At 40.7% G+C, this 21,280-nt stretch overlaps 6 protein-coding genes across 11 annotated transcripts; 3 read left to right on the top strand and 3 right to left on the bottom strand.

Moving 5' to 3' along the window:
* Positions 1-28: 28 nt before the first annotated feature.
* Positions 29-3,307, top strand: LOC122407940 (uncharacterized). Its single transcript, XM_043414432.1, has 6 exons — positions 29-92; positions 313-509; positions 626-733; positions 815-1,189; positions 1,404-1,517; positions 1,892-3,307. Exons 1-6 carry the CDS (start codon positions 68-70, stop codon positions 2,396-2,398), a joined length of 1,326 nt encoding a protein of 441 aa, XP_043270367.1. The 5' UTR covers positions 29-67; the 3' UTR covers positions 2,399-3,307.
* A 125-nt stretch (positions 3,308-3,432) lies between these two features.
* Positions 3,433-5,456, bottom strand: LOC122407941 (uncharacterized). Of its 2 annotated transcripts, none has more exons than XR_006260322.1 (2): positions 3,838-5,456; positions 3,433-3,695 (listed from the first exon to the last, which is right to left on the bottom strand). XR_006260322.1 is itself a non-coding variant. In XM_043414433.1 (2 exons), the coding sequence occupies exons 1-2, from the start codon at positions 5,205-5,207 to the stop codon at positions 3,939-3,941; spliced, it is 1,164 nt and encodes a 387-aa protein (XP_043270368.1). In that variant the 5' UTR covers positions 5,208-5,456; the 3' UTR covers positions 3,433-3,938. The 2 variants fall into 2 exon arrangements, 1 of the variants encoding a protein (XP_043270368.1); XM_043414433.1 differs by having other exon boundaries at positions 3,433-4,452; positions 4,558-5,456.
* A 296-nt stretch (positions 5,457-5,752) lies between these two features.
* On the top strand, positions 5,753-12,618 carry LOC122407919 (sodium-coupled monocarboxylate transporter 1-like). 2 transcript variants are annotated; one of them, XM_043414404.1, is made up of 5 exons: positions 5,753-6,125; positions 9,190-9,364; positions 9,452-9,606; positions 9,996-10,136; positions 10,370-12,618. In XM_043414404.1, exons 1-5 carry the CDS (start codon positions 6,058-6,060, stop codon positions 11,418-11,420), a joined length of 1,590 nt encoding a protein of 529 aa, XP_043270339.1. In that variant the 5' UTR covers positions 5,753-6,057; the 3' UTR covers positions 11,421-12,618. The 2 variants fall into 2 exon arrangements, with proteins under 2 accessions (XP_043270339.1, XP_043270338.1); XM_043414403.1 differs by lacking the exon at positions 5,753-6,125 and adding an exon at positions 8,184-8,949.
* A 1,244-nt stretch (positions 12,619-13,862) lies between these two features.
* Positions 13,863-16,437, bottom strand: LOC122407910 (uncharacterized). 3 transcript variants are annotated; one of them, XM_043414390.1, is made up of 2 exons: positions 16,366-16,437; positions 13,863-15,307 (listed from the first exon to the last, which is right to left on the bottom strand). In XM_043414390.1, exon 2 carries the CDS (start codon positions 15,200-15,202, stop codon positions 13,946-13,948), a length of 1,257 nt encoding a protein of 418 aa, XP_043270325.1. In that variant the 5' UTR covers positions 15,203-15,307; positions 16,366-16,437; the 3' UTR covers positions 13,863-13,945. The 3 variants fall into 3 exon arrangements, with proteins under 3 accessions (XP_043270325.1, XP_043270326.1, XP_043270327.1); XM_043414391.1 differs by lacking the exon at positions 16,366-16,437 and adding an exon at positions 15,418-16,043; XM_043414392.1 differs by lacking the exon at positions 16,366-16,437 and adding an exon at positions 15,712-16,043.
* Positions 16,438-16,819: 382 nt separating this feature from the next.
* LOC122407908 (protein 60A-like) lies at positions 16,820-19,213 on the top strand. Its single transcript, XM_043414387.1, has one exon. It carries the CDS (start codon positions 17,383-17,385, stop codon positions 18,727-18,729), a length of 1,347 nt encoding a protein of 448 aa, XP_043270322.1. The 5' UTR covers positions 16,820-17,382; the 3' UTR covers positions 18,730-19,213.
* A 15-nt stretch (positions 19,214-19,228) lies between these two features.
* Positions 19,229-21,138, bottom strand: LOC122407909 (uncharacterized). 2 transcript variants are annotated; one of them, XM_043414389.1, is made up of 2 exons: positions 20,869-21,138; positions 19,229-20,737 (listed from the first exon to the last, which is right to left on the bottom strand). In XM_043414389.1, the coding sequence occupies exon 2, from the start codon at positions 20,629-20,631 to the stop codon at positions 19,360-19,362; it is 1,272 nt and encodes a 423-aa protein (XP_043270324.1). In that variant the 5' UTR covers positions 20,632-20,737; positions 20,869-21,138; the 3' UTR covers positions 19,229-19,359. The 2 variants fall into 2 exon arrangements, with proteins under 2 accessions (XP_043270324.1, XP_043270323.1); XM_043414388.1 differs by having other exon boundaries at positions 20,886-21,138.
* Between the last annotated feature and the right edge of the window lie 142 nt (positions 21,139-21,280).

Below are 21,280 nucleotides of genomic sequence, written 5' to 3'. Positions count from 1 at the left end.
TTGTCACGAAAGCTGTGGCAAGTGGCGCCTGAACTTCGATGTTCAGGATTCGGCTGAAGTACCGGAAATGTGGTACTGCAGCATGAACCGCGGTACGTTCCATTGTTTTTTTACCTTTTATGTCTATTTTATTAAATTTGAATATTTATCTGAGTGAATGAACAAACGAATCGTGATTTCGATAAATGAGGAAAACAACATGGAACGCCAGTCGCACAAAAGGAGGTGAAAAAAACATCAATTTTCATGAATAAGGGAATCCATTTTTTTTACCGTTTAATTTTCATTATTTTCATTATTTTTTCTTATCAGACCCGGATTTTTCGTCTTGCGATGCACCTGAAGAAACAATCCCAAAATCCGTAAGAGAGGAAATGATCGAAACGAAATATTCGATGGGCTCCATCGTCTGGGCGCGGCAGGACGGCTTTCCATGGCTGCCTGCCATGGTCGATGAGAATCCGGACACATCCAAGTTCTGTCTGTTACGAGGAGCCTCCGAAGTCCCGGTAGCTTTTCAAATCTCTCACTTTCATCGTATTTTCATTATTCTTTATTTTTTCGTTCTTGTTTCCAGTCCTTTGAGAATTGCAGATGTTTCGATGAATTCATTTCGATTTTTCAGATGAAGTATCACGTCACTTATTTAAACGAAAAAATCGAGTTCGCTTGGATCAACCATCGATCTCTCAAAGTGTACAAAAATAATCCGCGAGAGGCGGTCGTTAAAAGGGTAATTTGAAAAATCGTAATTCCATTTTAATATCCATTATTTCGTTGATTTTCAGTATATTTGATACAAAAAACGTTGCAGATAAAATTTAGAAACACCGATTTCTCAGCGTATTTGACTCGAGGCTGTCGTTTAGCTGAGGAGGCTTTACTATTGACCATTTCTCAAAGACTGAAGAGATTCGGAGCCAGAGTTCGATTGGCTCGGGAAATTGAGCGCCAAAACAGATCGAAATCGAAATACGCAGTACACCCGCCCCACTCCGTCAATAATTTCACCCTGAAAGATGGTTTGCCACGAGAGAAGGAAATGCGGATAATAGAAAAGGAGAAACTGTTCGATGTTGGCGACGTCGTTTGGGCACGAGGCCGTGGATTTCCTTGGTGGCCTGCGATCGTCGACACCTGCCCTATACACCAAAAATTCATGCACATTCCGAAGTCGCGTAGAGAGTCGGTTAGCACTTTGTTCTTCACTGCAAAAATCTTCTTTCCTCATTCCTTATTTTTCCTATTTTTTGCCATTAAAATTTCGCCGAAATTGCAATTACTGAGCAATCAATTATTCAGTGTGCAAATATTCTCCAAGATCAACGAAAAGTTCTGATTCACCAGCCTTTATTTTTCCCATTTTAATTATGCATAACCTAAAAGGGAGCTTTCGGTTTCAGAGAATGTATCATGTCGTTTACTTCATAAAAAATAAACGAATAGAGTACGACTGGTTGCCGGAAGAGAATTTGAGAAGTTTCTCGAAAAACCGAAAAAACAAATTGGTGAAGACTGTGAGTAAAAGAAATGTGAAAGAATATTTATGAAAAGGGATTTCCTTTCAATAAGTCGTACGAATAGGTCACCTAACCTCACTTGGAATTTTCGACATCGAAATTCTTCGACACAGTTTGACCGATTAAAAAAAGACTCTGCCAACGCACGCAGAGCGATGGCAAAAATGGGCTGACATTTTTATTTTTTCGGTCGGGCGAACGGTGTGGAAAAATTTCACTTTCAAAATGTGCAGCTATCCCCCTCGAACTCGCGGTGACAGTTGTCAAAACTCGACAAACGGTTATTCATAAATTTGCCGTTTTTTTATTGTTCCGAAATTATTTGATAAAATAATCGCATGTTTTTCTTATGTTTTTCATGATTTTAACAGACTATAGCCGGAAAGATCGATTATAAGCGGCCACTCAACGCAGCGTACGAAACAGCCATGAAAGCTGACTTGATGCCATTGGACGAACGAATACGGCAATTCGGCATGAGTGGAAGATCGGAACAGCAATTGATACTTTCAGGAGCAGGCTTGCCGAATTCGCTCACGAAATCGCCTCCATATTACGAGGACGTCAATCCAACCCAGAGTACTCTACCCAGCCAATCAGAATCGATCGATAAAAAGTTTCTATATGCACTCGGGAACATACTGAACGGCAACAGAAGCGAGTCATGTGTTCAGAACAACATGACAAAAAAATTGAAAAAATCAACGAAAATTCCATCAATGAGCAATGGAGCCCGAAATATTGCATCAATTTTCTCCCCCAAACCAAGTTGTTCGAAAGTAGACGATGAAACGTCGATTAGCACACCCGATTCGAACTTTCGGTGGACGAAAATGGCAGGTTCGTCGTCTTCTTCGTGGTCCGATGACTTTTCATAAGTGGTTGTCGTATCGATGGCTTAATTTTTTATTTATCTTAGTTCCGCGGTCTTCCGATGATTTTAAAAGAGTTTCTCAATGATGAAGGCTTGAGGATTTTAAATCATTGAAACGTTTCAAAGTTCATAGAACAATTTTAAGGTTGAATTGGATTTTTTAATCGAAGCTAAATTTTTAACTGCTCATTCGTTACCTCCATTCATCTTTTAAAACAAAAATTTCATGTACTCCTAGTGTGATAATCTAAAGACAAATTGAGAGAGCTAATGAGCTAACAAGAAATCAAAAAGTAGATTATGATGTAGTTTGAAAAGGAGTTATTTTAATACTATTTTAACTGACACCAAAGTGGTAAAACTTTTAAAAAAATATCGAGTGAGTCAAAACTTCGATTTTTATTGGTATTTATTTATATATTAAAATATTTCAACTATTCATTTATTGGAAATGAAGCGATCGATGCAATGATTGTGCGCATAGTCGCGTTTTAGATTCGAAAATTTAGGTAGCAGTAAGGCTTAATAATAATAAATTAGATCAAACGAAATTTGTATTTATCTATGTCGGTACAAAATTTGGCTGAGCCTAACCAAATTTTGTGAACGAAATGATCAAAAAGAATTATATACCAGCACAAAAAAGGCTCAATAATTGTAAATTGAAGAAAATGTTTATTTATTCATATTTTATATTCACTAGTGTAAAAATTGGCCATGCGAAAGCAAATATCCAAGACATGACCACAAGTTCCGAACCATCCAAATTTCTCAACATTTTTATATGACCCATTAATAAATAAAAATGACTCATAAAACATCGTACAATGTTCTCATACGAATCCCATAGCCATGATCTTATTTAGCGTCATTTATCGTGTTTTGCCTTTTGGTGAAACTTCATTTGTTGATAATCAATTTTTTAATGAAAAGTGGGTTTCGAAATCAGTATAAACGATAATGTTCATCTTGGCCATTCTAAATTCCACATAAAATTAACATTATGTAAGTTCCGCAGAAAATAAGAAAATAGATTTAGGAGAATGAGTACAGAACGTATTTTATTTTGTCGCTCCGTTTTAAGGAGAAGAGTATTCGAGTGAACATCACAAAGAATTTCAAATACATTAGAAATACTTTCTCAATACAGAGTGTTTCGCTGTTAACATTAACCTTATAACAATGAAGCAGCAAACAACTTCTTTTTCTTTCCGTCATTTCATACTTAACGTTATAAAGATACCTGAAAAAAACTGAGCAATGCCAGCGCCAGAGGACTTCTTAAGATATGCAAAATTAAGCTAGAAATAAAATTCTTATTTGTAAGAACAATTAAAACATAGTTTGCATAGTAAAATCAAAAGAACCGTATCTTATTATTTATACTTATCAAATTGCAAAGAAAACAAAATTTCAATCTATTTTATCAATGTAAACTCTCACCGGGTTGTTCTTCAATTATTTTTTGTTGTCTTTCCATTCTCAGAGTACATGAGATTTTGAGAAGTTGTACAAACGAGTAAAACTTGATGGAGGAGTATCTTTCAATCCAATTTTTTGTAAATGGTCATCCATTGATTGGGAAACCAGAAGTCATTGTCCTCAATGTGTCTGTGAGGACTTAAGCTAGCCATTGGATTTCTGCCTGCCCATGTGTATTTCACTTCTTTCTCAAAAAAAATATCAATGGCTGTTCTTTGTCCTTCAAATTCTATGGTGGAGGAGGAAGTCACAGAAAAAGGACAGCCAAGTTTTTTCAATTCCTTGAAGGTACAAGTCCAGTGGTCGTGTTGACGAATGTCGTGGCACATTTGTAAATGAAATCCGATGACGTAATCGGGTTTTGTGAAGGACTTGGCAGTTATGAAATCCAAGTACGAGTCCCCCACTTCCTGAACGATCAATTTGCGTTTAAGATTGTTGCAGTCCACGCAGAGATCAAGTTCTTCAGGATCGGATGATCGTTTCGGACCAACAAAGACAATTTTAAGCACTTTGAGAGATGGAATGTGATGCAGCACGGTTTGCCAGGCATTCATTGGATAGACTTCCTTCGGACTGGAATCAATGACATGTATTGTCATTTTTGTTAATATCGGACGAGACAGTTTTTCCATTGAAAACAAAAAAGAATAAGGCCGTGATAGATGACCAGAAATGTACTTCATCCAAAGTTTCGACGACGCATCAGTCTTGTTGACAGGGCAGTGAATTAAAAACAGTTTCATTGCTTCTTCCATATTTTTCGGGATTTTTTCTTCATGATGAGATCCAATAGCCATACATGCTAATAAACCTATTCCAACGGGAAAGGTCGTTGTATGCATTGCGAAACAGAGATTGGAAGTTTTACACTTGGCAGAATGTCGGTCGTCCCTGGGATGTTTTGTACAGAAGCTGGCATCCGGACACTCTTTGCAATCGCGTAACTTAATAGAATCGGTTTCATGACAAATTTCACAGGATCTTGGAAATTCCAACATTTCACATTCGAAAAGCATGAGCTCACGGCCCAATTTTGATTCTACCAAAGTGATCAACTTCTCCTTCGCTTTCACCCAAGATTTTGGATTTTTTTCAAAATCACCAAGTGGTTCGTGAAGCGTACCATTAACTTTGATAATATCGCTGAGAATTTTACACAACTCTTTGTGTTTCAACCAATGCGCTTTCTGATGTTCCTGATTGCAGTAAGCAATTGATTTGCAACTCGAACATCTTTTTAATTCGATATTTTTACCGTAAGCTCTACATACGTGACAAGCGTTTGCGAAAAAATGTATTCTGACCAGATTTCTTTTCTCTCCCTTCATTTTTTTTGCAAAATCGAACAGTCGTCGAAGTTTTTATAAACAGTATTTTCAATTGTCTTCCAACGTTCTTTATTTTTTATCACCATCCAACACAATAAGGAATATTTATTACGACCAAATTTCAATGAAATATACACGACTCGGAATCCGTTCGAAAGCGGGTATGAATACAAGGTGTTCGCCGATACTTTTTTGTTTCTCTTTGTTCTCTCCAACAGTTCGAAGATTTGAAGATATGGCGTTGTAATTTTTTCGATGGGCGCCGGCGCGACAAAAGAATCTAGTGACATCTCGCGACCAATGAGAGATCGTTTTTTCCGGACTATCTATAGAATATCTAGATAATCGATGCATGAAAATAGATAACCGATATGGATTCGTCATTATTGGCGATCGGTATATAGGAATAAACCGTTGTTCAAAATATCACTTTCTCACTCCCGACTGCCCGCAGGGCAAAGAAGACGGGAGTTATGTGTTTTGACATCAGAGGACATCATTAAATATATATTGTGCAAATTTGACGCAGTACGTTAGGTTAGGAAAAAGTAAATAGCTGTGAGCAAGATTCTGGGGGTCCCGCGGGAGATGTTGCAGAAACAAGTACGGTGCAACAAGGGAGAAAACTATACTTTATACTCCATGATACCGAGTCGCATGAGCTTTTGATCGGTTGACAAGAACAGAGTCAAAGTTTTTCTCGGCCTTTATGCTTTCGAACTCTTTCAACAACGGTACAGTCATTTTGTATTATTTCGTGTCTATGCGAATAGACTCGGACTTATTCCGAGTACGCGGATCGTCAGAGGAAAAAAGGTTTTGCAGTTAAACTTTTCAGTAAAAGAAAAATATGCGAGCTTCGTGTCTCTGCGGGGATTACAGCATAATATTTCTTGAGGGGGCAGCCAAAAAGGTCAGGTATGTAATTTTATTGGTCAGTATATTTGGGATCATACCTACGTCTCTTTCTCGAAAAACGTCGACTTAAGATGATGGATCAGTCGGTAATCACAACCGTGAGTGCGAGAGAGATAGCTGCAAATTTTGAAAACGAAATTTTTCCACATCGTTCGTCTGATCGAAAAAATAAAAATGTCATCGGATTTTTGCGATCGTGATGCGTACGATGACATTTTTATTAATTTAATCGGACGAACGATGTCAAAGAGGTTCAATTTCAAAAATTCGAGGTGTGATTACCGACTGATCCATCATCTTAACTCCGGGAGTTACAATTATTCCTGAGGCAAATGTGTCACAAATGATTTTGTAGGTTAGGCAAGTTTATTAAATAAAAACTTCAAAAAAGAAACCTGATACATAGCGAAAAAAATTTTAGCAATGAAAAAAAAGCACCCCAGAGCTGCTCCCTGATTTGAATGAAAAAGGCTCATCCCGATAATGGAAAATTAACGAGCTATGTGACGAAGTCCACAGCAGGCTTCCAAGTTACCAACAGTTTTATTGTCCTCGTGACATGTGATTAGCCATTAGCGTAAAATTTTCATTAGGATACATTTCGTCGAATGAAAGCTTTATACTTCATAAACAAATTGAACCTCGTGTCAATAAAATCGAACTTGAATCATTTTGCTGCAACATCCAATCGACCGAAAATATAAACAAACGTCATGGCGGTTTCACGGCCGTTTTCGAGTGATTCGGCAGAACCGCCGTGCTCCGAGGGGGAATCCCGAGAAAGTCGAGAGCGAAAGCAGAAACACGCGTGCATCTCGTACCACCAACGTTTTTAGTTCTTGGTATCGTCGGCACTACAAGAGGATACTACCGCGAACAGTGCGAATGTTGAGGAGCAAAATGGCCAGGTTGTCAACGATATACGTAGAAAAATATCTACCGAGGCACCCCCTTCTGTGAGCGCGTACAACGTATAGGTATTGTAGTACCGCTTTTCGTACGGAATATCTCGAACGGAATATTTTGTACGGATAATCAGAGAACGCTGTATCTCATTGGAATGGCTACGTCATCCATGCCTTTGTCGTACCACTCCTCCGATTTTCGCCCTCAATAAGCAGCACTTTCTAACATTTTTTCCCAATATTCTATTTTTTACATGTTATTAAGATCACGTAACACTTTTCCGGTAGCCGATCAACTTAACCTTAAAATTCATGAGCGAGATCGATTTCGATGGATAAATTTCGGAAAGATGAGATTTTTGTCGATTTTCCGATTCCTCCAGAAGGTATAGGAATAGGTTTTGAGTTTTAGGGTTAAAGCTGGATGCTAGCAGAACAGTGCGCAATATAAATGAAGGAATTTCGATCCAGTTCTCCTGAAGTATCCCGAAGTACGGCGTCAACACAGCAACATAGCCTCAAAAGTATGCTATTTCTCTAAGAAATCTCGAATATGGGAATTCGCAATATTATTGATGTGCGCCAACGAATGATATTCTCTGGGTGTCAATCCGATGTTGACACGATATGACGAAATTCAAAACATAACGTTCTTGGGTCGACAGCAGCGCTCTACGTGCCGAGTGGTCAGTTTGTTTTGATAACTTGATCTCACTGTCCGTACACGCCAATGATTTACGCAGTTTCTTGAAAAAAAAATTGCACGTGCCTCGTAGAAAGACAATGAATTCCGAGATGAAACATTTATTGTTCGATGGACAATAAAAAAAATGATTTTTACCCTCGATTTTTTTTTACGTACATTCGCAGTGACTTCGGATTGCAACGAGCCTGAGTATCTCTTCGTGAAGAGAACTGAAGTTGGAAAAAAATATATTCTGTTAGTCCTGTTGAAATTACGACTGAATGGCAAAGTTTTGTCTCGTGTCTCGATATCTCTCAACTATCATTTTTCCTTATTCCTGCACTAAGCTCGGCCCGCCAAAACGACCATTTTCGTAAAAGGATCCTTCAGGTAGGTCTCATTTGGAGTATCTAACGATAAGATGACTCGACCGTGTCGTTAGGCCTCGGCCTGGAAGGGATGAAAAGGAGTGGGGAGCGACAGGTATAAAAGTACGACACAGGAGAGAGTGGGGCTCCAGTGGTCAACGGGTCAAAAAGTCCGTTGACGAAACGCGTCGAGTCGTCGACGATTTGCATTGTTTTCTTTCTCGAGTACACGTCGATCTTTCGATATTCGTGTACCTAGAGACGCGAAAGCGTCTCTAAATATTGTATCCGAATTTTATATCGACCGATTTAAGTGAATTTTGGGGTTATTTTCAATAGAATCTTGCTCATGTGGAAAAATATAATCTTCGATTGGTCGATCGGTTTGAAAAGTGCAACTGCAGTGAGTGAGATTTCGAACGGTGGATACAAAAGAAATTTTCTTCAATATTCGCTCATTACGCTTGTATTCGACGATTCCTTTCGAGGACTCAACACGAATAAAGAGAAATGACTGTTGAAGCGTCAGCGATGATTTTCGAGTATTTTGTTTTTGTGGCGGTGATCGTCGCATCGTTCGTTATTCCACTCTGGGGAAGGTTTAGGGCCAAGGAGAAGGAGACGAAAGCGAATTATGTGTTCGCAACTGGTACAGTTTCCGTGGGCGCTATGATGCTCTCGATAGCACGTGGCACAATCGGAGTGAGATCCTTCCTCGGCTACCCATCGGAACTTTATTATCGTGGTAGCGCCATGTGGGAAACTCTCTACGGAATGTTGCTCTCCTATCCGATAGTTTGCTTTATCTTTGTGCCTGTGTACTACAGCCTCGGAATCACATCGGTTTATCAGTATCTCGACATGAGGTAATTTTAACTTGTTCTCTAATTATATTTTATTTTTTTACCTCTGTGCAAAATTGCCGAATTTTCAACAACGAAAGTGAAGGAATCGGGAGTGTCGGAACATTTTTAATTTTTCTTCGTTACTGTGTCTCAGTCATTTTTCGTATTCAAAATCAGCGATAAAAAAAGGAAAGAACCGAAACAAAAATTGACGTTTTTATTTCTCCTTTTTTATCACGTTTTCGTTCGCATTTTTTGTAGATTCAATTCAAAAACGGTACGTTGCCTCGCCAGTTTTTCGTACGTTATTCGTAGTCTACTGAACCTCGCAGTGACCGTATTTACACCGTGCGTCGCCTTGAAAACTGTCATAGGCTTGCCCCACTGGGCCAGCATAATCGGAATTACGACGATTTCGGTCCTCTTCACGTCCATGGTAAGCGACCCTTTGATATTTACATTTTAATGTAATTTGAATGTTTTTTAACGTGAAAAATAACTACACAAACTTTATTGATTTCAGGGCGGTCTCAAGGCAGCCATTACGTCAGATGTCATTCAGGGCTTCATCGTGATCGGAATTTCTCTGGTTATCATCGGTCAGGGTGTCTACGACGTCGGTGGCATTTCGCCCATGCTTAACGTAACTTCCGAACGTGGACGTTTTGATTTTTTCGAGTGAGTTTACTCGGAAAAAATCATGAAAACATGCTTTTTTCAAAAAAAATATTGAATTTTGAATGTTGCTGTGGGAAGAGAGAAAATGTGACAGCAATGAAAATTTTTCCCAGATCATTAATAGTTATTTTCGTTTCTCATATCATCGAAGAAAATTGATATTCGTAATCAATTGAAGGCAGGAAAGATTAAAACGTTCCAAGTGCGATTTGACACGATTCTTAAAAAATACTTGCCGAATCTAAGTGAATTATACACACGTTATTTCGTCCGAAATTCTTTGCTCCGGTGACTCAAATTTCATGATTACACGACACAATTACAATATCATTGGAAAAAGGTACCTGCGATCGATGTAAAATTAATTGAATGATTTTTCTGTCACGCAGCTTCAACATGGACCCAACGATCCGCGTTACAACAGTCTCGGCAACACTGGGTCAGCTCTTCATGAGTCTTTCGGTATTTGGGTGTCAGCAAAACTTCGTGCAGCGTTACTGCAGCATGAGCAGTCGCGGTAAAGTCGCAACGTGAGTGAAATTTCGTTGGGTTCAACCGCTCGTGTTTTTTTTTTTTTTTTTTTTTCGTAGAGTTATCCCTAAACTTTCCTCATGAATTATCGAATGAAAAAACTTGACAACTTCCAACTTTTATTGAAGTTTCTATGAAAAATTTTGGACAAAATCGATTAAGCAGTGAGACGCAGCCAAATTTCTCGCAGCGAACGTGTGCATCGACGATAATTGAGATAATTTGGTTACAGAACGATGATGGCGAACATGCCAGTCATAACGGTACTGCTCTCGCTCTCGTGGGTCGTCGGCATAGTAATATTCGCGAGTTACGCAGACTGCGACCCCCTGAGCATGGGTTACACATCGAAGTTCGACGAGATAGTGCCGTTCTACGTCAAGGATCGATTGGCCTACTTGCCAGGTCTGATGGGTCTCATAATGGCGACCCTGTTCAACAGCGCTCTGACCCTGGCCGTTTCGAACCTCAATTCCCTCGCGACGGTTACGTTCGAGGATTTTCTAAGTCAGATACCAGCGCTGAGCAGCCTCCGAGACACGCAGCAGCTTCGCCTCATCAGAATAATTGGCGTGGTGTACGGCCTGGTGATCGTGGGCGTGAGTTTCCTCGTGGCCATGCTTTCCGGTGTTATCGAGTCGTCGATGTTGATGACCTCGGCGACCTCGGGACCGTTGCTGGGTGTATTCGTACTGGCGATGCTGGTGCCGTGCTGCAATTGGAAAGGAGCTGCCGCTGGGATGATCTTCAGTCATGTGACGACTCTGTGGATAACATTCGGGCATCTGTCAGTGGCGATCGACGCGGAGCCACTGCCGCTGTCCACTGCCGGCTGTCGGAACGACACGTTCGCGCCGTATCTGGTGACGCCGAGTCCAGCGCCGGGCAGCCCTACGCGAACGCCGCTCCAATTTCTCTACGGCATCACCTACATGTATTACGCCCTCGTCGGCAGCGTGACGACGATTATTGTCGGCATAATCGTGAGCCTCGTCACTGCTGATGCCAAAGAAGACGCCTACGCCGAGCATCTGCTGCATCCGGTTGCTCTCAAACTGTCAAAATGGTGTCCTGGGGAACCACGTTCTTATGTGGCCCGCACGCGATTGGCCGATCCTCTGGCAACGACCAACCCGTCCTACACCGATTCGGACACGTCCGTAACTCACGAGACGGGGGAGCCCGAGCCGGAGCTCGGTGCTGCCGAGGTCGGTAAACTCAACGCCTTCGAGAACGTTCCCCTTGGAATTGGCTACGAAACGAACAAGGGCTCGAGCGCATGAGTGCTCGGGGAACCGATATTTCGGTGGGGAGACGAAGAAAACGTTTTCGGGTTTATATAAATAGTTTTGAAAAAGAGTAACCGCTCTGGGCGCAACGTCAAATCTTGTAAAGCGAGCCTGAAATCGTGTGTTTCAGAGCTTCCGCTGCCTCGCCTATCTTATTTTTTAGCCACCCTTTTAATATGAATATGCGACTGGAGCGCTTCAGTTCAGGAGGCCCCGCTCGGGAGCCCGGAACACGAACCGTCCCGTTCAACTTCCCTGGACGGAATGCTCGTTAGCTTAACGTTCGGACGACTTCTACCCTTCGTCGAAGCTTCTTCCCGGTTGTTCCCCCACCGATGAACGAGCCTCGAATATACTCCCAATCGGGACCCGCTACTCGAGTCGACAAGCAAGTCCCTAACAAGATTTCGTCACGTTTGAGTCTCGGAGCCCAAATAAGACGTGCTTATACGTCAGGCTTTCGACGATGCTCAATTACATCCTATTTTCCAGCTACATGAGACTGATTATTATAGCGGTTGAATGGACGAGGCCGAAGCATTGATAAAGATTCGATGGAGCAAAATAGTTTTAGAATTCAATTGTACAGTGGTCGAAGGTTTTTTCGTGTGAGAAACTTGGAGTTTCTTCGCCTCGGAGCCTCGCAGTGAATGGTTATAAACGTTATAAAAGTATTTTAGGCTTTTTGAGTATAAAATATAATTGTTATTGTGAATTTTTATTGTTTTGTACATTTTAAGGTTTTGTATGTGGTGACACACGAGAGCTGTCCCAAGACTGTACACCGTTCCCGTTACGCCGGCTTGTAAATGTACTTTTGCGTTTTGTAACGTCAATTCAATTGGAGTTGCACGGATCGTGCGGATCCTACCACGGGTAACGGGTCGTATGTCTGTGACAAAGATAGAAAAAAGAAATGTCAAAATTTGATTTGACCTCGTACGTTGTCACCTTCACGATTTTTTAGCTTCTTGTTTCATTATTTATTCTTTTTCCACACAGCCACTCAACTGTAAATGTTTCTTCAATGTTTACTGGAAAAATGGAGAATAATTGATGAAATGATAAAAAAAAGGACTCGAGCGTAGAATTAATAATGGATCGAAATTCGACGATCCAATAAAAGTTAAGAGATGGAGGCAAAATAAATCATGAGAACAGTTTAATAAAAATGAAAAAAATTATGAAAAAACGGTTCACAGGTTTGAAACTTACTCAAACTAATAAATCTACTTTTTCAGTCAACAATTCGGTTTCGGTTTTTACTATCCCTACTCAGTGAAATGAAAAGTGTGAAAATATAAGAGTGGAAAGGTTGTGCAATTCGTGAGGTGAAAATTGGTCCTGAAGTCCTTGTTTTTTTTACGAATAAGCGTTTTTCGTGCTGCTAACTAATGTACGCTTCCATTTTTCGTAGCGATCTCATTTCAGTGCCATGAACAGTCGTCTTAGCTTCCAAAATTCGTACTTCCAAAGTGCTACGCGGAAAATTCAGCAGGCGCAAATCGAAGGTATCGTACGTAGAAAATAACGCTCCAATTAAAATAATTCATGATTGTGGGGTTATTATTTAATCAATACGAAAACACATGACGAAACAATGCAGAATAAAGTAGCAAAATGGAAAATTGTTCCATAACCTTAAAAAAATCTGTCAAAGCTCTCGTTTCTTTCAAACTTTTTATCCGGATTCAAACATTTCAAAATTTCAGTTTTTTTTTTTTTATTCGTGTAAGTGAAAATCCGGACACGCCCCGGAAAATGCCGTTGAGAGGAGCTCGTGAAGCGGTGACACCCATCGCGGAGGCGTGTCTCGTTCTCAAGCTCAATCCGGTTCTGCGAATGAGGATGAGCCGCAGTCTCGCTCGAGCCGCGAGCCGGACGGTCGCGCGCGCGTGTTCTGGACGGCTCGTGGCCGTGTGAGTGAGCTCGTACGAGAGAAATGACTTAATTTTTATAATTTATTGATTTCTCGTGTTTTCGAAAGCAGCAGAAACGATAAAGAAATTGAATTTTTGAAGCAACGAATTTCATCGTTCGATTTCCTTCAACGTCTGCTTCTTTCGTGAACGAGATTTTTTCCGAATTGAATTTATTTCGAATGTTCTTAGAATCTTTCGAAAAAAAATTGGTGCACGAGTCCAAAAGTGTGTCTAAAAACGGTGCTCCCAAATCTTTGGATCGTCATGAAAAGCGAGGGAATGAATAGTATATTACACACCTAGGGAGGGAAAATAGACTACTTCAAACCGCGGGCAGAATTGTCACCCGAGCCGAAGGCGAGGGTGATAAGCACGCGGTTCGAGGTGGTCTAATTTCACTCCCGTGGAGTGTATACTATTTTTCACCACACATGCACCGAAAATTCAACCTTCCGATTTCGGAAAGTTGAACTTTCGACGCATGTGTGGTGAAAAAGAAATTTACGACTCGTAATTTCATTAAAAAATATTCATTCGACGTGATACACGGCTTGGGACGCAAAATTTATTTTCCAGCTCCACATAGAAACGTAAATTTCAAGACAATTTTTCATAGACTGTCAAATAGTGATTATCGTAACAGAACAATTCGTCGTGATCCGCGCTCCTTGCGGGCTGCAAACTGGCAAACGGATTCTTCCCAGTCCAAAGAGGTTTTACTTTTTTCCCAAGAATTGAGTCGATTATCCCTTGATTGTCTCTCGCTTCATTGGCAAAGTATGAAGTTATAGAAAAAGGGCAGCTCAGTTTGGACAATACTTTGACAGTTGGGGCCCAGGTTGCGTCGAAATGATGTGCCGAGATTCCCAAATTGAATCCAATTACATAATCGGGTTTCGTGAAAAATCGGCCATTTGCAAAATTCGCGTACAAGTTTCCGACAGTCCGGACGTCGATTTTGCGCTCGCGCTTGCTGCATTCCCCGCAGAGTTCCATTTTCTTGGAACCCGTCGTGAGATCTGGGCCGACGAATGTCATTTCGAGTGCTTCCAGGAATTGGTCGTGGTGAAAAAGAATCTGCCATAAATGCGTGTGCGTCATTTCCATAGAATTTGCGCCAACTACGTGAATCCTAATTTTGTGCAATTTCGGTTGACGTAATTTTTGCATCGAGAAGAAAAACGTGTAGGGTCGTGTCAACGACCTGGAAACGAAGGCAGCCCAAATTTTCGTCGGGAGAGTGATCTCGTTCATGGGGCAATGTGGCAGGAGGAGGGCAGTCGCTTGTTCCATATTTTCCGGCATATTTTCAGCGTAGTTCTGTTGAACAACGCCATCTGGGAAATCGAGGGAGGCGGTTACAGCGAACGCTTCGAAAGAGAATCTGAAAGTTTCGCAGTTGGCGGCGTGCGCGTCGTCTCTTGGGTGTTCAATGCAGAAACTAGCATCCGGGCACTCCGCGCAGTCCCTCAATTTTAGAAAATCCGTTTCGTGACAAATTTCGCAGGATCTTGCGTATACACACATTTCTAGCTCGCACCTCGTGAGCGTGCGCCCCAATAGCTTCGGTATCAACTGCACTAAATTAAGTCTCGTTTTCATCCAAGATTCCGGACGGTTTTTCAAGTCTCGCTGTATTATCTGAGGGATCCCTTCTTCCTCTAATTTGTTGAAAACTCGACAGATGTCTCTGTGCCGTGGCCAATCCTCCGTCTGATGTTCCCGGCTGCAATAAGCAATCTTTTTGCACACCGAGCATCTTTTCAGTTTTATATTTTTCCCGAAAGCTTGACACACGTGGCACGCGTTCGGATGAAAAAATTTGAATTTTGGTGGACCCAAGTTCCTTATCATCTTGGGATCGATGAATTTAGCTTCGTGGATCGAAACTCCGTCAAACGCGAACTACTTTCACTGCTGGTGTTTTAACTCTGCGTTTCCCGCTCGTTTCGCTCGTCACTGAAACCAGTTGGAATTGAAAAATATTCAAAAATACGATGTTAAGTATTTTTTATAAAATTTTCCTAAAAGTTAAACACGATTCTATTTTTTTTGCGTATCTTCGTTACCGTTCGATTTTATAGGATCGTTTCCCATCCTGTGGGCGCGCAGCTATAATCATTGATTAATTCGATCTTGACACTTGACGGACGCACAAACGTTTTAGGCCAAACATAATAAAGAGCGAAAATGGTTCCGTGAGAAAAATAGTACCAAAAATATACCAGGATGCCATAACTATAATATTTTTTTATAAATATTGCGATACAAAAATGAAATTGAAATGGAACGATCTACAAAAATCCAGGCACGCCGTCAGATAGTGAATTAGAAACTGCCGAATGCAATTATGTAAAAATTACTTTTCCGTTGGCTCAAAAATGGCGACGTTTTTTCTTCGTTTTTCTCCCTTCACAATGATCGGATCGAGCCGTTCCGGCGTGTAATTGCATTTTTATTCAAACAAAAAACGATAACAATTATTTTTACTCTCAAATGCACTCGAATGTTTATAAAAAATTAATAAACGATAAATGCGCGTAGGAAAAAGCAGTATAAAAAATGTCGAAATTATAATTTTGATAATTAATTTCAACGAATTTCCTCTCTTTTAAAGTCCCGGATGTCTCGGGACTTTGACACGGCTATCGCGTGAACGTCGCTTTTCATGAGCACTCGTATCATATTTCCAGAGTGATCGAACTGTCCGAGCCATATGTACCACTCACTGTATACCTGCGCGATACATCGAATGGAACGGTATAGACGAGAAACTTTCGGGGAAAAAAGAAAAGTGCGTATATGGGCAAACAAAAGCAAAGCGACACGACTGCAGACAAAGGCAACTGCAGAGTGGTTATCACATGAGATTTCCATTGTCTGGATTTTCCATCTTTTAGAAATAATTATCAGATTATGTTGGTTATTACATCGTGAGCAAGGATCACGTATAAAGAAATGAAAAACACATGCATTTTGTATTAATAAAAAGATAGAAATAAAAATGTTTATTTTACAAAAGACGATGCTTCCTCTCGATAACTCGACGCCACATCGCCCTTCTCTCACTCATCCTCTCGTCCACTTTCACTCACAGCACCTCTATCGGAAGAAAAATACAATAGTGACTCTGCCATTTTAGAATGTGCTGCGCACGCAGGCGCGCGAAATATACGAAAAAGAAAGAATGCGACAGCTTACAAGTTAATAGTTAACCCGATTTATGCAGACTATTCGACTATGAAATTGATGGAAACTTTCTCAGAAGTTTTTCCAATTTACGGAAATCCAAGAACAATTTCGTTTCGATTTTAAAGCACTTCAGAATGTATAAACACGGGAAAGGTATCGAGCGGAAAAAAATGTCTATATCTATATATCCTCACGCGACCAAATTGGAAAGAAATCCATGAGGAAGGGGTGGGGCGGTCCCGGAACATTGGCCCTTGAGAGTTGGGGCGGGGGGAACGTAAAGCTAGGACGAGCCGATGCCTCCTACCCTCGAATTTCGAGGAACGCCTCAGAATGGATTTTTAAAACTACCCAGACAACGAACCAGCCCACCACCGGTCAGTTCAGTTGCGAGAAAGAAATCTGGCGGATCGAGACATCGGAACGGTCGTGATTAGAGTCAAAATATTCAAGTTTAGTGCGGTCCGAAAGAAAACAACTCGTGAAATCTGTATTTTCGTTTTCAAACTGATGAAGTGTGAATTACTAAAACAAATTTCCAGCAACTAATCAGCCTGGAGAGTGGGTTTATCTCAGTGATTCCATCATTTCGTTTTAAATAGTGTGTAAACAAATACGAACGAATTTTCGTTTGAATCAAGCAAAAATTTTCTTGAATTACAAACTTTTTCACGGTTTGGGGCTATTGTGCGAAGGGGAATAATCCTAGTGTTTTGGGATCCGAATTAATCTCTTGGAATTGAAATAAATTGAAATTTGATTCTAAAGCAAAGTTACAAGGGTTTTGAACTCTTGTGTTTTAGTAAATTATCGTGTCAGTGTTCTCGAATGTGACGGATCAGATGAGGAAACGGTCGCCGAAAATAGTCAGGATGCAGTCACCGTCAGACGTGACAATTTTGACACTTTGCCTCGTATTTCTTTGGCTATCTGGGATGAAAAATGTTGCGAGCCTATCAAGCTCGAGTAATCATAACAGTGGTTTGTACGTGGACAACGGTCAGGATCAAACGATGATTTATCGGCTGTCCACGCAGAAGGAGAAAGTCGCACTGGAGCATGAGATCTTGAAGCTTTTGGGGCTCCCGGACAAGCCGAAAAAATTGACAGGAAAAGCTCCGGTGGTAAAGAGATCGGCGCCGAATTTTTTGCTGAATATATACGAGAATTCTCTAGAGGACGAAAAAAAGAAGACGAAAGTGAACGAGAGCAGAGGGGCGCAGGAGTTTTATCTCTCAAGAAATGACCTGGAGACCATCAACCAGAGCGACTCGATCGTGACGTTTTCGGCACAACAGAAGCACCAAGGAGCCGGTGGCAAGCCTGACAGGGTCAAAAGAATATGGTTCAACGTCGACGCCGCCCCGAAAGATGAGCGAATGACGTCAGCGGAGCTGAGGCTCTATCGAGGATCCGATGCTAAAAATCGTAAAAATCGTGGCTCTTTTACAATCACGGTTTATCGGGTGACCTACTCGAGCGAGCGGGAACGCGCGATGCAATTTGTCGACACGATAAACACGACCTCGGGTCAGGAAGGATGGATTACACTGAACGTGACCGAGTCTCTGGATCATTGGATGAAAAATCCCGAGGACAACAAAGGTCTTTACTTGTCGGTTTATCCGAGCGATCATTCGTCTCACGAAACGAGACCCGAAGACATTGGAATCGTGGGCTTCAAGGGTGACGCCGAGCGACAACCCTTCATGACGGGCTTCTTCGAAAACACCGGGCTCAGCCAGTTACGGATTTACAATCGACCGAACCTCGACGATGCGGAAACCGATTTCATTCATAATCGGAAAAGGGAGACTTCCAACGTGCTTGATTTATTGACAGATTACTACAACCATATGGCTTCCTCTCACTCGAACAAACCCTGCACTATAAATACTCTCTACGTCAGCTTCAAAGACCTCCAATGGCAGGATTGGATAATCGCCCCGGAAGGGTACGACGCTTATTATTGTGGCGGCGAATGCAAGTTTCCCCTTACTGACAACATGAACGCCACTAATCACGCCATTGTTCAAACCCTCGCCCATCTTGCCCGACCCACTATTCCAAAAGCCTGCTGCACTCCAAGCAAATTGGCAACTATATCTCTTCTCTATTTTCACGATGACGATAACGTTGTTCTCAAAAAATACAAAAACATGGCTGTTCGCGAATGCGGCTGTCATTGACAGTTCAACTTACTTGATCTACTCTTCACTCTTTTTTGGTCCTTTTCTACGACGCAGTTCAAATTCGATTTAATTATTTAACTGTACGTAAAATGAACTGACAATGAGGTTAACTTTGAATCGACGTTTGATGAAACAGTCGTTACTGTTTGACTCCAGAATTCTTTGACAAAGATATTTTATTTCAGTGAAATGACTCAATGTGACAAAAAACGTGAATCTGGTGCAGTGTTGGATTTAATCCATAAATTAGTAATGTGTCCAAGTTTATTATTATTTTGATTGAGGTTGTACATATTGTAAGTGTTAAAAATTTTAATAATTGGCAAAAAAACGAAAATAGCCAATTTATTCAAAGAAAATTTCGTTCGAATTTCATTGAAAATTCATGCCAAAGGTAGAGATTGAAGCCTCATTTTATGTGATGTTATGTATTATTTTTAATAAATGAAACGCCGCTGAAAAAATTGGTTTGGAAAATAAAGCTTGTGTCCGTATATTTTGTCAATAAATTTTATTAGAAACTGAAAATAGAAGACATTCCGTCATATTTCAACGGTGTAACTTTCAATAGGGTTCCAAGTTTTCATCAAGATCACGGAAGTTAAGTTTGAATCTAGAGAAAAAATGTTACGACAACTTTCTATAAACCGTTAAATACCGATTAAAATAATATAACTGATCAGGGTCCAAAGTTCTGTAAGGTTGTAAGGAAGAAAATGGATTTTCCCTGGTACAATAAGATGTCACTTCTTTCCCAAGCAGTAAGTTGATCTTTTTCTGCTTGTTTTCCGATTCTCCGGCATTGAACGAAGTCACAAAGAAAGGACAAGCCAGTTCAGCCACCACTTTGAGACTCTGAGTCCAAGTGTCCTTGTTATGAGGATCAGGGAGTTGTAAGTGGAATCCAACGACATAATCAGGCTTTGTAAAAAGTGGGCCTGTTGCAAAATTCGCATAAGAGTTTTTTACACAGTGAATTGCGAGTCTGCATCTCTTTTTTTGATCCCTGTTTTCGATGCATCCCTTGCAAAGCTGCTGCTGTTCAAATTCGGTTGCAACTTCTGGACCAATGAAAACGATTTGCAGTTCCTTCAAAGTTGATTCGTAATGGAATAACAGTTCCCAGCAATCACTTCCACACATGTCTTTGGGAGTTGCAGCAACAACATGAATTGTCATTTTGGGTGATACCAAAGAAGGTAATAATCTCGTTGCATACAAGAAGGTTAAGGGGCTTGACAGTTCATCGGAAATGAGAATACCCCAGAACATTTTTGGCGCAGGACTCCGGATCACAGGCATACGCTGCATCAAACGTTTTATCTCACAATTCATATTCTGTAGCATTTTATCACTGGGATAAGACGGAATGCGTATGGTGTAATTAAGAAACATGAAGCTAATTTCAAAACATAGCTTCATTGCTTTGCACTTGGCTGAATGTCGGGCATCTTTTGGATGCTTGGAACAGAAACTAGCGTCTGGACACTCGTCGCAATCTTTCAATTTACAAGGATCTGTTTCTCGGCAAATTTCACAACATCTTGAATGTATCAACATTTCTCTTTCAAAAGTCAAGAGCTTACGATTAAATTTCACTTGCATGATGCTTTGTACGCATTCGACGAAATGTTGTCTCTCTGCGACCCATGAGGCGGTAGTATATCCCAGAACTGACTGGTTTTTATCAGGAAAATCTAATATCGACAATTCTTTGAGAATTGTACATATTTCTTTGTGTTGTGGCCAATGCTTTTTCTGGTGTTCTCGACTGCAGTAAGCGATCATTTTGCAACTTGAGCATCGTTTCAGATAGACATTTTTTCCCCATTCTCGACACACGTGACAAGCGTTAGAAAAAAAAATCTTGTCTTCCATTGCACTCAAATCTCTTTCCATATTCAAAGAAGTTCAAACTGTTGTCCAAGCTTTATCGAACGTAAACCGCATACACACGCCTTTACAAGTATTCTCTGCTTTGATTGGTCGCCTCACTGATTGAAAGCTGCGTAAATCAAAAATACATGTAGCAGTATATATCAACATATTTACCCTTTTAGAAAATTGTCCGAGGACGCCTACATGTGATTTCTTCTTGCTTCTAAGACTTTTAATTATTAATTACCAAAAACTAACATATGGATTCAACTTGCCGGTTTTCATTGGTTGGGTCCAGTTACTCCCGTTCTCACGAAGTTTTTTTTAATGATTATATATACGATCACTTGGGAGCGTAGGATAAGAATAAGCCAGCAGGGCTCAAAATTTGTTGTTTTTTTCTGTATTGATAGTTAATCAATATGCTTTTCGTATTAAAGGAAGGAAAGAAGTGGACAGTGAACTAAATACAAGTATGTACGTTTTCCAAGGTCAAACGGATCAGTCAGAAAATCTCCGTTTGTGGTTGGCTCGCATCGGCAAAAGAGGGGGAAGTCACGTGATTCAAAAAAATATGGTGTATTCCTGCTCTTTCAAGCGAATAGGTGATTGTCATGAACCCGAGCCAGCAATCGTAAACAAAGAATTGTTATGGCAAGCAGAGTATCAC

Source organism: Venturia canescens, chromosome 3 (genome assembly GCF_019457755.1).
Source record: "Venturia canescens isolate UGA chromosome 3, ASM1945775v1, whole genome shotgun sequence".
Lineage (NCBI taxonomy): Eukaryota > Metazoa > Arthropoda > Insecta > Hymenoptera > Ichneumonidae > Venturia > Venturia canescens.
This window is presented reverse-complemented; position numbering and strand designations above follow the sequence as displayed.